Source organism: Anomaloglossus baeobatrachus, unplaced genomic scaffold (genome assembly GCF_048569485.1).
Source record: "Anomaloglossus baeobatrachus isolate aAnoBae1 unplaced genomic scaffold, aAnoBae1.hap1 Scaffold_2931, whole genome shotgun sequence".
NCBI classification, from domain to species: domain Eukaryota; kingdom Metazoa; phylum Chordata; class Amphibia; order Anura; family Aromobatidae; genus Anomaloglossus; species Anomaloglossus baeobatrachus.
Genome location: NW_027442378.1, coordinates 19,283 through 35,952, shown reverse-complemented (window position 1 = coordinate 35,952; position 16,670 = coordinate 19,283). Strand labels below are relative to the sequence as shown.

General features: G+C 49.4%; 1 protein-coding gene across 1 annotated transcript in view; it reads left to right on the top strand.

The window, feature by feature from the left end:
• Positions 1-16,670, top strand: part of LOC142266971 (uncharacterized) — a gene marked incomplete at both ends in the record, with an annotated part of 63,828 nt that overhangs the window by 27,912 nt on the left and 19,246 nt on the right. The window contains one exon of the mRNA XM_075332326.1: positions 11,633-11,755. Coding sequence (XP_075188441.1) covers positions 11,633-11,755 — 123 coding nt within the window. The remainder of the gene's footprint in view (positions 1-11,632; positions 11,756-16,670) is intronic.

Genomic DNA, 16,670 nt, shown 5'->3' with positions numbered 1-16,670 from the left:
ACACACGGGTCGGTACACCTCGTACACACGGCTCCGCTCCGTACACACACGGCTCCGCTCCGTACACCTCGTACACACGTGGCTCCGCTCCGTACACCTCGTACACACACGGCTCTGCTCCGTACACCTCGTACACACACGGCTGCGCTCCGTACACTTCGTACACACACGGCTCCGCTCCGCACACCTCGTACACACACGGCTCCGCTCCGTACACCTCGTACACACACACGGCTCCGCTCCGTACACCTCGCACACACGGCTCCGCTCCGTACACCTCTTACACACACACGGCTCCGCTCCGTACACCTCGCACACACACGGCTCCGCTCCGTACACCTCGTACACACACGGCTCCGCTCCGTACACCTCGTACACACACGGCTCCGCTCCGTACACCTCGTACACACACGGCTCCGCTCCGTACACCTCGTACACACACGGCTCCGCTCCGCACACCTCGTACACACACGGCTCCGCTCCGTACACCTCGTACACACACGGCTCTGCTCCGTACACCTCGTACACACACGGCTCTGCTCCGTACACCTCGTACACACACGGCTCTGCTCCGTACACCTCGTACACACGCGGCTCTGCACCGCACACCTCGTACACACACGGCTCTGCTCCGTACACCTCGTACACACACGGCTCCGCTCCGTACACCTCGTACACACGCGGCTCTGCACCGCACAACTCGTACACACACGGCTCCGCTCTGTACACCTCGTACACACACGGCTCTGCTCCGTACACCTCGTACACACACGGCTCCGCTACATCCACACTGTAAACCCCTCCTGACCCCACACATAAACTTCCCCTCATCCAGCACCATGACAACCAGCACAGCAGAGTCCTGCATACACTGAGGAGCTGATCATGTGACCCTGACTCCTCCCCTCCATGTGACATCATCACAGGTCCTGTAAGCACAGAGCAGCCATATATCTAGTGTGCGGCTCTGCAGGAGGAGGTAGGTGCAGGGTATTATATATCTAGTGTGCGGCTCTGCAGGTGGAGGTAGGTGCAGGGTATTATATATCTAGTGTGCGGCTCTGCAGGTGGAGGTAGGTGCAGGGTATTATATATCTAGTGTGCGGCTCTGCAGGTGGAGGTAGGTGCAGGTTATTATATATCTAGTGTGCGGCTCTGCAGGTGGAGGTAGGTGCAGGGTATTATATCTCTAGTGTGCGGCTCTGCAGGTGGAGGTAGGTGCAGGGTATTATATATCTAGTGTGCGGCTCTGCAGGTGGAGGTAGGTGCAGGGTATTATATATCTAGTGTGCGGCTCTGCAGGTGGAGGTAGGTGCAGGGTATTATATATCTAGTGTGCGGCTCTGCAGGTGGAGGTAGGTGCAGGTTATTATATATCTAGTGTGCGGCTCTGCAGGTGGAGGTAGGTGCAGGGTATTATATATCTAGTGTGCGGCTCTGCAGGTGGAGGTAGGTGCAGGGTATTATATATCTAGTGTGCGGCTCTGCAGGTGGAGGTAGGTGCAGGGTATTATATATCTAGTGTGCGGCTCTGCAGGTGGAGGTAGGTGCAGGGTATTATATCTCTAGTGTGCGGCTCTGCAGGTGGAGGTAGGTGCAGGGTATTATATATCTAGTGTGCGGCTCTGCAGGTGGAGGTAGGTGCAGGGTATTATATATCTAGTGTGCGGCTCTGCAGGTGGAGGTAGGTGCAGGGTATTATATATCTAGTGTGCGGCTCTGCAGGTGGAGGTAGGTGCAGGCTATTATATATCTAGTGTGCGGCTCTGCAGGTGGAGGTAGGTGCAGGGTATTATATATCTAGTGTGCGGCTCTGCAGGTGGAGGTAGGTGCAGGCTATTATATATCTAGTGTGCGGCTCTGCAGGTGGAGGTAGGTGCAGGGTATTATATATCTAGTGTGCGGCTCTGCAGGAGGAGGTAGGTGCAGGGTATTATATATCTAGTGTGCGGCTCTGCAGGTGGAGGTAGGTGCAGGGTATTATATATCTAGTGTGCGGCTCTGCAGGTGGAGGTAGGTGCAGGTTATTATATATCTAGTGTGCGGCTCTGCAGGTGGAGGTAGGTGCAGGTTATTATATATCTAGTGTGCGGCTCTGCAGGAGGAGGTAGGTGCAGGGTATTATATATCTAGTGTGCGGCTCTGCAGGTGCAGGGTATTATATATCTAGTGTGCGGCTCTGCAGGTGGAGGTAGGTGCAGGGTATTATATATCTAGTGTGCGGCTCTGCAGGTGGAGGTAGGTGCAGGGTATTATATATCTAGTGTGCGGCTCTGCAGGTGGAGGTAGGTGCAGGGTATTATATATCTAGTGTGCGGCTCTGCAGGTGGAGGTAGGTGCAGGGTATTATATATCTAGTGTGCGGCTCTGCAGGTGGAGGTAGGTGCAGGGTATTATATATCTAGTGTGCGGCTCTGCAGGTGGAGGTAGGTGCAGGGTATTATATATCTAGTGTGCGGCTCTGCAGGTGGAGGTAGGTGCAGGGTATTATATATCTAGTGTGCGGCTCTGCAGGTGGAGGTAGGTGCAGGGTATTATATATCTAGTGTGCGGCTCTGCAGGTGGAGGTAGGTGCAGGGTATTATATATCTAGTGTGCGGCTCTGCAGGTGGAGGTAGGTGCAGGGTATTATATATCTAGTGTGCGGCTCTGCAGGTGGAGGTAGGTGCAGGGTATTATATATCTAGTGTGCGGCTCTGCAGGTGGAGGTAGGTGCAGGGTATTATATATCTAGTGTGCGGCTCTGCAGGTGGAGGTAGGTGCGGGGTATTATATATCTAGTGTGCGGCTCTGCAGGTGGAGGTAGGTGCGGGGTATTATATATCTAGTGTGCGGCTCTGCAGGTGGAGGTAGGTGCGGGGTATTATATATCTAGTGTGCGGCTCTGCAGGTGGAGGTAGGTGCGGGGTATTATATATCTAGTGTGCGGCTCTGCAGGTGGAGGTAGGTGCGGGGTATTATATATCTAGTGTGCGGCTCTGCAGGTGGAGGTAGGTGCGGGGTATTATATATCTAGTGTGCGGCTCTGCAGGTGGAGGTAGGTGCGGGGTATTATATATCTAGTGTGCGGCTCTGCAGGTGGAGGTAGGTGCGGGGTATTATATATCTAGTGTGCGGCTCTGCAGGTGGAGGTAGGTGCGGGGTATTATATATCTAGTGTGCGGCTCTGCAGGTGGAGGTAGGTGCGGGGTATTATATATCTAGTGTGCGGCTCTGCAGGTGGAGGTAGGTGCGGGGTATTATATATCTAGTGTGCGGCTCTGCAGGTGGAGGTAGGTGCGGGGTATTATATATCTAGTGTGCGGCTCTGCAGGTGGAGGTAGGTGCGGGGTATTATATATCTAGTGTGCGGCTCTGCAGGTGGAGGTAGGTGCGGGGTATTATATATCTAGTGTGCGGCTCTGCAGGTGGAGGTAGGTGCAGGCTATTATATATCTAGTGTGCGGCTCTGCAGGTGGAGGTAGGTGCAGGGTATTATATATCTAGTGTGCGGCTCTGCAGGAGGAGGTAGGTGCAGGGTATTATATATCTAGTGTGCGGCTCTGCAGGTGGAGGTAGGTGCAGGGTATTATATATCTAGTGTGCGGCTCTGCAGGTGGAGGTAGGTGCAGGTTATTATATATCTAGTGTGCGGCTCTGCAGGTGGAGGTAGGTGCAGGTTATTATATATCTAGTGTGCGGCTCTGCAGGAGGAGGTAGGTGCAGGGTATTATATATCTAGTGTGCGGCTCTGCAGGTGCAGGGTATTATATATCTAGTGTGCGGCTCTGCAGGTGGAGGTAGGTGCAGGGTATTATATATCTAGTGTGCGGCTCTGCAGGTGGAGGTAGGTGCAGGGTATTATATATCTAGTGTGCGGCTCTGCAGGTGGAGGTAGGTGCAGGGTATTATATATCTAGTGTGCGGCTCTGCAGGAGGAGGTAGGTGCAGGTTATTATATATCTAGTGTGCGGCTCTGCAGGTGGAGGTAGGTGCAGGGTATTATATATCTAGTGTGCGGCTCTGCAGGTGGAGGTAGGTGCAGGTTATTATATATCTAGTGTGCGGCTCTGCAGGTGGAGGTAGGTGCAGGGTATTATATATCTAGTGTGCGGCTCTGCAGGTGGAGGTAGGTGCAGGGTATTATATATCTAGTGTGCGGCTCTGCAGGTGGAGGTAGGTGCAGGGTATTATATATCTAGTGTGCGGCTCTGCAGGTGGAGGTAGGTGCAGGTTATTATATATCTAGTGTGCGGCTCTGCAGGTGGAGGTAGGTGCAGGGTATTATATATCTAGTGTGCGGCTCTGCAGGAGGAGGTAGGTGCAGGGTATTATATATCTAGCGTGCGGCTCTGCAGGTGGAGGTAGGTGCAGGGTATTATATATCTAGCGTGCGGCTCTGCAGGTGGAGGTAGGTGCAGGGTATTATATATCTAGTGTGCGGCTCTGCAGGTGGAGGTAGGTGCAGGGTATTATATATCTAGTGTGCGGCTCTGCAGGTGGAGGTAGGTGCAGGGTATTATATATCTAGTGTGCGGCTCTGCAGGTGGAGGTAGGTGCAGGGTATTATATATCTAGTGTGCGGCTCTGCAGGTGGAGGTAGGTGCAGGGTATTATATATCTAGTGTGCGGCTCTGCAGGTGGAGGTAGGTGCAGGGTATTATATATCTAGTGTGCGGCTCTGCAGGTGGAGGTAGGTGCAGGTTATTATATATCTAGTGTGCGGCTCTGCAGGAGGAGGTAGGTGCAGGGTATTATATATCTAGTGTGCGGCTCTGCAGGTGGAGGTAGGTGCAGGGTATTATATATCTAGTGTGCGGCTCTGCAGGTGGAGGTAGGTGCAGGGTATTATATATCTAGTGTGCGGCTCTGCAGGTGGAGGTAGGTGCAGGGTATTATATATCTAGTGTGCGGCTCTGCAGGTGGAGGTAGGTGCAGGGTATTATATATCTAGTGTGCGGCTCTGCAGGTGGAGGTAGGTGCAGGTTATTATATATCTAGTGTGCGGCTCTGCAGGAGGAGGTAGGTGCAGGGTATTATATATCTAGTGTGCGGCTCTGCAGGAGGAGGTAGGTGCAGGGTCTCTATTATTTCGCTCTTCTTCATTTTCCTGTTTCTGTCGTCGTCTTTTCTTTGTTTTTATGACGACGCTGATTTAGGTTTCTTACTTTTTCTGTTTTTTGTTTTTGTTTTTTTTTTTACAGGTTTTTATCTACAAAAATGACAACAATTCCTTACACTGCAGTGCGGAGCCCGGATGTGAATACAGTCAAAATCAGCAACAAAAATGATAAAACTGGCACAAAAATGGGCATCAAAGTGGCCCCGAAGGGCGTCATTGAAAGGGTTAACGGACTCCGCACTGCATTGTCCTCTATTATTGTTATTTTTTGTGTTTGCTGTTTAACATGTAAAAAAACAAAAAAAGAAATCCAAATAAGAAACCAACTTCAGCATCGAGTTTTTATTCCTGATGTTAGTGATACTGGTGGGAAAATGAGGGAAATGTCTGTTATTACCACATATATACCCTGCCCCCGCAGTGACTGACAGCCGCTCAGCATAGAACCTGCTGTCAGTCAGTGCTGAGAGCGCGTATACAACCACTGATAACTAGGAGAAAAAATTACCAGCTCACCCACCTGGAGAACTACCACAAGGAACGGTGCAGGGATCAGGAAACAGCCAGACCGGGCTGCAGGCAATAAAAAAAAAAAATTTTTTTCAGGAAGATGTAGAAGCAAATAGCCATGATGCTATTTTAGATTCTAGCGTTTCAGATAATCAAACTCATGATTTTGTACCCACTTCCTTTATGGAACAATTTTCTTTAAAGATTTTGCGTGATCTTTCTGATGAATGTTCGAGGGTCCCTTCCTTAAATGATAATAACTTTGGAACCAGGGTCCCGAACCCGGATTATTATCCGGAACAATCTAGAGTATCCATTATAGATGATTTCCAGTATTTGGTGGAGGAGGACCTCCAAAAAATCTCAGAACAGCGAAACATAATCCATACAGTAACCCCCAGAACAGACAGCACTCAGGAATCTTGTTGAAAATCAATATATTGTTATCAAAAACTCCGAAAAGGGGGGATCCGTTACTGTTTTGGATATAGGTTTATATGAGAGAGAGGGGAAAAAAAATGCTAGAGGATAGTGCGGATTATAAGAAAGTTGAATGTGATCCTATGCAACATATAAGATCAGGATTGAAGGACTTGCTTAAGAGAGGTCGAGACCTAGGGGTCCTCACCGAAAAGCAATGTGAGTTTTTTAACCCTCCATACCCCAGGATACCACTGTTACATGCACTCCCTAAAGTGCATAGGCATGTCTTCCCTCCCACATTTAGGCCCATAGTTTCGGGTGTGGGTTCTTTAGTGGAAAATATTTCTGAGTGGCTAGACAGTAGATTAAATTTGATGGCAAAAATCACCCCTAGTTATCTTAATGATTCTAAACACGCGATTAATATATTTGACAAAGTAACATGGCTTGAATCTTCCTCCTGGCTCACTTGTGACATACCAAGCCTCTACACATCGATACCGCATTATTTGGCCCTTCTTGCCCTGAAAACTTATCTTAATAAATTCAGTAATTTTTCAACGGATTTGCAAATTTATTGTTGAGGTTACTTTTTACTCCTGACCAATAATTTGTTCACTTTTTTGGATGAGCATTATGTTCAAATACAGGGTTGTTCAATGGGTGCGAAGTATTCCCCTTCTCTCGCCAATATATTCTTGTCTTGGTGGGAGAAGGAGTATATTTTCGCACCCATAAATCCCTTTCTCTCTAATCCATGTGTCTTTTTAAGATACATAGATGATGTTGTCGCGGGCGGAGGAGGGGACGCTGCGCTCTCCCACTGCTCGGGTCCGGCTGCGGCTGCTGCTGCTCGGTGGTGGCTCGAACGGTGGGCCGGATCCCGGGGACTCGAGCGGCGTTCCTCGCCCGTGAGTGAAAAGGGGACTTGATTGTGGGGATTTATTGTCCGTGACGCCACCCACGGTTGTGGTGATAATGGTGACACCACCACTGCTCTGGACGGGGATCCCGGGAGCGGTGACAGGGAGCAGCTTTATTGTTAGTTCTCCCCTCCGTGGGTAGGGGGTTGGTTGTCCCGGGGCCCGGTGATGGGGTATGGATGAATGGCAGGCGGGTTACATGGCCTGGTGAGGTGCAGGGTCGCAGGGGCAGTACTGTGCCGCACGGCACGGTGGTACTCACTCAGCCCAATGATGAAGACACAGTTCTCTGTAAAACACTCGGCTGGATGGACGGGTCCCACAGACGGCTGCGGTGTTGTTTCTCCCGGCAGGTTGATGATGACTGCCTTTCCCTGCACCTAGATACGGTAGATGGTTCCAATGGGTTCCCACCGGTAACCCGCTCCCCGGCTTGGATGTGGGCCGGAGGATCCCCTTTTGCCCGCAGGCTCTGGCCCTGAGAAACGGTTGCCTTGGCGGTGGCGGTGTCTCCCCCTCTTGGTTGGACTGTTGCCTTCTGTTGGGACTTAGTCGTTGGGAAACCCAGGAGGTTCCCTTCACTAACGAATTTGGCAAATTCACGGCGACTCCTAGCCTTGCCGGGGTCCGTAAGCCCCTGCCAGATGGTGCTGGCTTCTCTTCGCGTACCGGTCCGGTACCGCCGGGCCACCGCCCGTCCACGGTCCTTACGGTAGACTCCAATCGGCCACTGCTGCAAACGGTCACCACCGTCTGCCAACCTTGCTGATCTGTCCGGGCCACACACCCGGACCAACTTCAGGCTGCTTAGCTGTCACTTTTCTCCTTTCTCACTACTTTTCCTCTTTCCACTTTCACTACCAAGACTGGTCTGCCTGGTTTTCCCGCCTCCAGGACTGTGAACTCCTTGGTGGGTGGAGACCAACCGCCTGGCTCCACCCCTTGGTGTGGACATCAGCCCCTGGAGGAAGGCAACAAGGGTTTTGTGTTCTGACTTCGGTGTGCCTGCTGGGAGTGTGAGGTGTGTGGATGTTGTGCTCTGTGGCCCCTGGCTTGTCCAGGGCGCCACAATGTGATCAAAATTTGGAATAGTACCCCTGAAGAAGTGAAAAATTTTGTGTATTATTTGAATATCAACCCTTGCAATATATTTTTTACTTACCATCATAGTGAAAATTCCATTCCTTTTTTGGACATATAATAACTGGCAATGTGAATGAGGGCAAAATTGTATGCGATTTATATAGAAAATCTGTGGCTGGCAATTCAGTTTTATATGCTACAAGTTGTCACCCCCGATATATTGCCAATAATATTCCAGTGGGAGAATTTGTCAGGGCAAGAAGGGCTTGTTCTAGTGATATCGCTTATGAGCGCCAGGCAGATATTATAACAAACCGGTTCAAGAATAGAGGATATTCTATGTGTACTATTACCAACGCAAAACTGAAAGCTGAGAAGAGAGACAGACAACAATAATTGGATAAAAAGGAAAAAATACCACCTAGATCTTTTACGGATTCTGCCCCTGTTGTTTTTTCAACGGATTATAGCTCAGATTATTATAGGGTTATTAAAATAATAAAGAAATATTTGCCCATACTAGAGGTGGATGATGTATTGAAAAAAATTCCAAGTAAAGAGATTACATTTGTATCCAGAAGAAACGCCACCCTGGCCAATGCCTTATCACCCAGTGATCACACTGGAACCCAGAAACACTAACATTGCTCTACGCAACTGGCTCCCCACAACAGGATCATACAAATGTTCCCAAAGAAATTGTAGTCTGTGTAAATATATGAAATATACAACCGTTATTAAATCTTGCAGCTCAGGTACAGAGATTAAACTTAGATCACTGATGAATTGCGGCACAAATGAATTAATATATGTGATCACATGTGAAGCTTGTTGTCTTCAATATGTGGGTAATACTACTCGGTCCCTGCGTCCTCGTATATCAGAGCATATATACAACGTTAGCCATACTACCACCCGTACACCTTCTGCGGTTTCTAAACACTTCCAAATCAAGCATGCAGGAGATTTAAGTTTACTTAAGGTGAGTGCAGCAGAGAACGTAAGTGCCCACACGTGGTGGCAATCTAAATAAACTTCTATTACGCAGAGAAGCAAAGTGGATGATTTTACTGAACAGCAGCGTTCCAAATGGTCTAAATATCAGGAATGAAATCTTTAATATACTGTGATGTTCAATGTAATGGTATCCGCTAATTAACATGATGTCCGTAATGTTTTTTTTAATAATTTTCTATTTTGTTTATGCAGACTTTAATAGTTGCCAGTTTTTTCTTTCCTTTTTTTATTTGAAATTTTCTTTTCTTATTCTCCGTATGCGGTACTTATCTCATGCAATTGAGTATCTTACCGGAATTCATCCGAATGTTTCCTTCATTATTTTTGTTTGCACATTTAGGCTATGTACCCACGTTTCGTTTTCCCCAGCAAAGTCTATGAGAAGTCTGAAAATTCAATGCGCACGCTGCGTTTTTAAACGCAGCGTTTTGGATGCCAAAAATTGCTGCGCATAAAAAAGCAGCATGTCACTTCCTTTGTGCGTTGTAGCTGCGTTCTCCACCCATTGAAATCAATGATGTGGGTCAAAACGCAACCAAAATGCATTTGGACTGCATTTTTGTTGCATTCTGCATGCTTTTTTGACAAGCAAAACGCAGGTCTTTTCTGTCTCTCTCTCTATCATGTCGGTCAATCTCCCTCTGTCTGTCGGTCTCTTTCTCTGTCAGTTGGTCGCTCTGTCTGTCTGTCTCTCTCTCTCTCTGTCCGTCGGTCTCTCTCTCTCTGTCTGTCCCTCTCTCTGTCCGTCGGTCGATCTCCCCTCCCCCTCTCTCATACTCACCGATCAGTGGCACGGCGCTGCACAGCTGTCACAAAGCTCTGGCGGTTTATACTGTTTTCAAAATGCCGGCCGTTCATTATTCTATCTCGTATTCCCTGCTTTCCCCGCTCACCGGTGCCTATGATTGGTTGCAGTCAGACACGCCCCCACGCTGAGTGACAGCTGTCTCACTGCAACCAATCACAGCCGCCAGTGGGTGGGTCTATATCGTGCATAAAAATAAATAGATAATTAAAAAAAAAAACGACGTGCGGTCCCCCCCAATTTTGATACCAGCCAGAGCAAAGCCACACGGCTGAAGGCTGGTATTCTCAGGATGGGGAGCTCCACGTTATGGAGAGCCCCCCAGCCTAACAATATCAGCCAGCAGCCTCCCGGAATTGCCTCATCCATTAGATGCGACAGCCCCGGGACTCTACCCGGCTCATCCCGAATTGCCCTGGCGCGGTGGTAATCAGGGTAATAGGGAGTTAATGTCAGCCCATAGCTGCCACTAAGTCCTAGGTTAATTATGGCAGGCATCTCCCCAAGATACCTTCCATGATTAACCTGTAAGTTAAAGAAAATAAACACATACACCCAAAAAAATCCTTTATTTGGAATAAAAGACAAAAAAAAACCCCTCTTTCACCACTTTATTAATCCCCAAATACCCCTCCAGGTCCGACGTAATCCACACGAGGTCCCACGACTCTTTCAGCTCTGCTACATGAAGCTGATAGGAGCGGCCACAGACCACGACCGCTCTCTCTCAGCTCCACGCAGCAACTGAAGTGAGCCGCACGATCAGCGATGATATCACTCGGGTTACCCGCGGCCACCGCTGGATCCTCCAACTGTGACAGCAAGTCGCCCGAGTGACTGAAGTGATCAGCGGTGCCGTCACTCAGGTTACCCGCGGCTACCGCTTTCAGGTGGAGGACTCCAGCTGTGGCCGCAGGTAACCTGAATGATGGCACTGCTGATCGCGCTGTTCACTTCAGTCACTCAGGGGATTAGCGGTCATCGGTGAGTCCTTCACTGGTGACCGCTAATCAGGATGCGACACACAGACAGAGCCTGGGGATGACAATGAAGTTGGGTAAAGTTCATCCGAGTTCATTCTCATCGTGCAACGCTGTCTGTGTCTGCTGTGAGCGAGCATGTAGAGCTGTAGGGGGAAAAAGCGCAATAGGGTCTTACCCGGTATGAGGGTAGAGAGACAGGAAGAGGTACACTCACCTGGTAGGGTTGTGAAAGTCACAACTCCTTATGATCGCATGTGAGTGCCTTTTTGTGGTTTAGCAGCGGCCCCGGAATGCAGTATATAAAATATAGGTCAGGTAAAGAGAAAACCGGTTTAAATGCCGCGCTAAAAACCACTGATGTTGTAGATGAAAAAGATTTCCTTTATTTCATAATTCTACGCGTTTCAGAGACATCTCCGTCTCCTTCCTCAGGAAAATAAATCATATTACAAAAAAGGGGCAACAGAGCCTATATAAAGGAAGACCAGTAGCCACATATCTGAGCGAGCATGTAACAGAACTGAATTGCTGGGGGAACGCACTGTTAAAAATGCATCCAAAACACATGGAAAATGCATCCAAAATGCATACGTTTTTCATGCATTTTTTTTTACAAACGCAGTGTTTACATTAGTCTAGTCTGTCAGAGGGTGCGTTCTTTTCCGCACTGCACAGAACGCAATGTGCGCACATAGCCTTATGGTTTCCTAGAAATAAGAGAAACAAGAAGGAAAAGAAATTTGGTATAATTTGATTATTTGATAAATTAATTCTTGTTTCTCTGCAGTTTCAGAGCGTGTTCACACTGCCGTTAAACCTGCTCCCCCTATGGATAGAAGCTTATATTGCATTCATGTTCACATTAATAGATTATTAGTATGTGGTAATATTTTAGATCCAAATAAATGCGGTAATAATATGGATTTGCTGTTTGTACACTCTCTGGTTCTGTTTTTTCAAATTGATTGAAAAATGTGAATGATCATAGGTTATAGTTTTGTTATAGAGCAGGGGTGGGGAACCTCCGGCCCGCTGGCCGTATACGGCCCGTGACGACTTTTTATGCGGCCCCCAGGCACATTCCCAGGGACCGCTGTGCTCTGGCAGCAGCCGCGCTTTTCCCGGCTGCCGGCCCTTTAAATCTCACTGCCTGATGCCTTGAGGGTAGATGCTAGAATGTACGGGCTCTATCCAGATCCTGACTTCCAGGACCTGACTGCAGCCCATACATTCTAGGCTTAAAGAAGTTGTCCAGTTACCCAAACTGATTTTTTTTTTTCTGATAAATCTTGCTAATATGTGCCCCTCAACACATCTATTATGTTTTTTCAGCAAAATTACCTTTCATTGTGCACTAGCAGCACATGCTCATTGCTGGCTCCAGCTCTGATGGGGTTAATCTCTCCTCTGACTTCCTGTGTTCAGTTCCTACAAGTCCCAGAATTCTTTGTGGCTCTAGGGCGGTGTCTAGCTTATCTAACACACCCATTGTGTCTAATACACCCACTCTGCTCTCCACCCTGTCTCCTCCCTGCCTCTTCCCAGTGGATGTGCACTGAGATCAATTACACAGAGACAGCAGCAGCTCTACACAGCCAGGGGAAGAAAGTGTGTGTGCGCGTATATACAGTGTGTGTGCGTATATACAGTGTGTGTGTGTATATACAGTGTGTGTGTGAGTGTGTATGTGTGTGTGTGTATGTCGTACTCACCTGTCTGCAGGGTCCCGGTGCCATGCCTGCTTCCAGCCCCTGTCTTGGTCCCGCCGCTTCGGCTGTGTGCAGTCTCCCCGGGGCACGCACGAAGCTTGCAGGACCTGGCGGTGGATCACCTGATGCAGTCACCTGACGCATCAGCTGATCGTAGTCTCGCCGGCTTTTTCGCGCCCGGCCGGCTATCAGCTGATCCTGCCGTCAGGGGACTTCATCAGCTGATTACCGGCAGCTCCGGCAGTGATGGGCCAGGATCAGACTCCGCTGTAGGAGCTGCCGGTAATCAGCACAGACGTGAGTATTTATTTATTTATTTTTTGTTTTTGCACTGATGCATCTGCTGATTGTATAATCGGCTTTTATACAATCAGCTGATGTATGATGTGATTCACGTAGTTTAACCTGACACATCATCTGATCGCTTTGCCTTCCAGCAAACCGATCAGATGATATTGGATCCGGATTGGACGGCGCGGGACCCTAACCCAGGATTACTGCGGAGGGGGGTTTATTTCAATAAAGATGGAGTCACTAATTGTGTTGTGTTTTATTTCTAATAAAATATTTTTCTGTGTGTTGTTTTTTTTTTTTTTTTATCATTACTAGAAATTCATGGTGGCCATGTCTAATATTGGCGTGACACCATGAATTTCGGGCTTAGGGCTAGCTGATAATATACAGCTAGCCCTAACTCCATTATTACCCGGCTAGCCACCCGGCATCAGGGCAGCTGGAAGAGTTGGATACAGCGCCAGAAGATGGCGCTTCTATGAAAGCGCCATTTTCTGGGGTGGCTGCGGACTGCAATTCGCAGTGGGGGTGCCCAGAAAGCTTGGGCACCCTTAACTGTGGATTCCAATCCCCAGCTGCCTAGTTGTACCCGGCTGGACACCAAAATTAGGCGAAGCTCACGTCATTTTTTTTTTTTTTTAATTATTTCATGAAATTCATGAAATAAAAAAAAGGGCTTCTCTATAGTTTTGGTTCCCAGCCGGGTACAACTAGGCAGCTGGGGGTTGGGGGCAGCCCGTACCTGCCTGCTGTACCCGGCTAGCATACAAAAATATGGCGAAGCCCACGTCATTTTTTTTTTCTTTTTGGGTAAAAAACTGCATACAGTCCTGGATGGAGGATGCTGAGCCTTGTAGTTCTGCAGCTGCTGTCTGCTCTCCTGCATACAATGAACATTTTGAATAAGGAAATGACATCAGACCTTTTTTATTTTTTTCATCAACAATCTTTAATGGCATTGTGCACTGATTAAAAATGCAGTGAGCAAAAACGCAGCAAAAAACGCACCAAATCGCGGCAAAAACGTGACATGCAGCACCGCAGGTGACAGAGCAGAGCAAGTTGGTGACATGCTGTGCTCTGACACATAGTGTGCTGCATGTCACTGTATCCACTCTGGGACTTGTTGTGCAGGTGACCGAATGATACATGTCACTAACTGCCCCACTCTGTGATTTCTGCTGCATAGTACCAACTGTATACACTCTCACCTGCACAACAAGTCCCATAGTGGAGACAGTTAGTGACATGTAGCATCCGGTCACCTGCACTACAAGTGCCAGAGTGGAGAAAGATAGTGACATGCAGCACACTATGTGTCAGAGCAGAGCATGTCACTGTCTCCACTCCGCTGACCTCACAGCCCGTACACGCTGCGATGGATGCAGGGGGACACAGAACAAGTAATCGGCCGACACTGGAGTCATCTGATTACTTGGGATGAATTGAGCAGTAAAATGCTCTGGTGCTCGATGGGCGAAGCCCATGCCGATTTTTTTTTTTTAAAAAAAATTCATTAAAAATAAAAAAACAAAAAAATCACATTGTTTGTGGGCTCCCGCTGCATTTTCTGTTGCTAAGGGTAACCAAAGCAGCTACTGGCTGCTAGCCCCCGCTGCTTGGTGTTACTTTCGCTGGCAATAGAAATGCAGGGAAGCATTTTTTTTTTTATAAAGGTTTTTCCCTGAAAACGTTTTTAAGAAAATGACGTGGGCTTCGCCATATTTTTGTATGCTAGCCAGGTACAGCAGGCAGCTACGGGCTGCCCCCAACCCCCAGCTGCCTAGTTGTACCCGGCTGGGAACCAAAAATATAGAGAAGCCCTTTTTTTTTTTTTATTTCATGAATTTCATGAAATAATTAAAAAAAAAAATGACATGGGCTTCGCCGAATTTTTGAGTCCAGCCAGGTACAACTAGGCAGCTGGGGATTGGAATCCTCAGTGAAGGGTGCCCAAACTTTCTGGGCCCCCCGCTGCGAATTGCAGTCCACAGCCGCCCCAGAAAATGGCGCTTTCATAGAAGCGCCATCTTCTGGCGCTGTATCCAACTCTTCCAGTGGCCCTGGTGGCAGGTGGCACGCTGGGTAATAAGGGGTTAATACCAGCTATGTTTTACCCGCTGGTATAAAGCCCGAGATTCTTAATGTCAGGCCAAGGTTGACCTGGCCATTAAGAATCTCCAATAAAGGGTTTAAAAAAAAAAGACCACACAGAGAAAAATACTTTATTAGAAATAAATACACAGACACAGTAGGGACTCCATGTTTATTACTCCCTCTCACCCCTCCACGATGGAGAGATTTCTGTACTGACCATGCCAGGAGAGAGCGAGGGGGGGAGGAAAAGAAAGCGAGCGGGGGGGAGGAAAAGAGAGCGAGCGGGGGGGGGGGAAGAGAGCGAGCGAGGGGGACAACAGAGCGAGGGGGGGGAGAACAGAGCGAGGGGGGGGAGAACAGAGCGAGGGGAGGAAAAGAGGGCGAGGGGGAGGAAAAGAGAGCGAGCGGGGAGGAAAAGAGAGCGAGCGGGGAGGAAAAGAGAGCGAGCGGGGAGGAAAAGAGAGCGAGCGGGGAGGAAAAGAGAGCGCGGGGGGAGGAAAAGAGAGCGCAGGGGAGAGGAAAAGAGAGCGCAGGGGAGAGGAAAAGAGAGCGCGGGGGGAGGAAAAGAGAGCGCGGGGGGAGGAAAAGAGAGCGCGGGGGGAGGAAAAGAGAGCGCGGGGGGAGGAAAAGAGAGCGCGGGTGGGAGGAAAAGAAAGCGAGGGGGGGAGGAAAAGAGAGCGAGGGGGGAGGAAAAGAGAGCGAGGGGGGAAGAGAGCGAGGGAAAAGAGAGGAGAGAGGGATAAGAGGGGGGCAGAGAAGAGGGGGAAGAGGGGAGGGGGAGAAGAGTGGGGGGAGAGAAGAGAGTGGGGAAAGAACAGGGGGGGGGCAGAGGTGCTCTGTCACCAACTGTCTCCACTCTGTGACTTGTGGTGCAGGTGACAGAGTGCAGACAGTTGGTCCCATGCAGCAGGACAGATGGCAGAGCACAGCGGTGACATGCCTGTCGGTGTCTTGCTGCTGGGAGGAGCAGATGATCACACTGCCCGACACCGGCCGCTCTCCTGACATCGCAGCAGAGCGGGCGGGTGGACAGTGTGATCACATACTTACGTGCAGGGGGGGATTCAGCTGAAGACCCCCCCTGTACTGCACACTGGCGCCCCGTGCCTCAGCCTCTCCATCTGCAGGACGCCGGCTCCACACAAACGTCCTCCGGATCCTAACCCTCGATGCTGGGCTGTGACGTGCGGTAGTCACCGCCCACAGCCCTGTCACTCAATCTGAGTGGCGCCGGCATCCTGGGACGTACCCGTCTTGTTTGAGAGCCCGGAAATGCCGGGACGTCAGAGGATGCCGGCGGCCACAGCTCCAGGGGGTCATGTGACCGGCACTGAGCGTGCAGGATAGCGCCGCTCAGTGCCAGAACTGTAAACAGAAGCCAATGGAGAAGACGCCTAGAAAGGTAAGTAGAGCTCATACAGAAAATAAAAAAAATGGGTGAACCACCCCTTTAACCCCGGCCTGTGCTAGTGTGCTCTGGTGGGCGGGGTAAGCAGCACGCTGCGACATGTCACAGAAGAGCTGCAGCAGATTTACCAGCCTCCCGGACCTGCTGTGTGTGTGACTCCTCCCCCCTCACTGTGAGTACGCAACCCATCGCTGCCCCCTCCCCCTAAGTGCTGTGTACTCCCTCGTGCTGTGTGTACCCCTCAATGCTGTGTACCCCTAATGCTGTGTGTACCCCCTCGTGCTGTGTACCCCCTCGTGCTGTGTACCTCCCAGTGC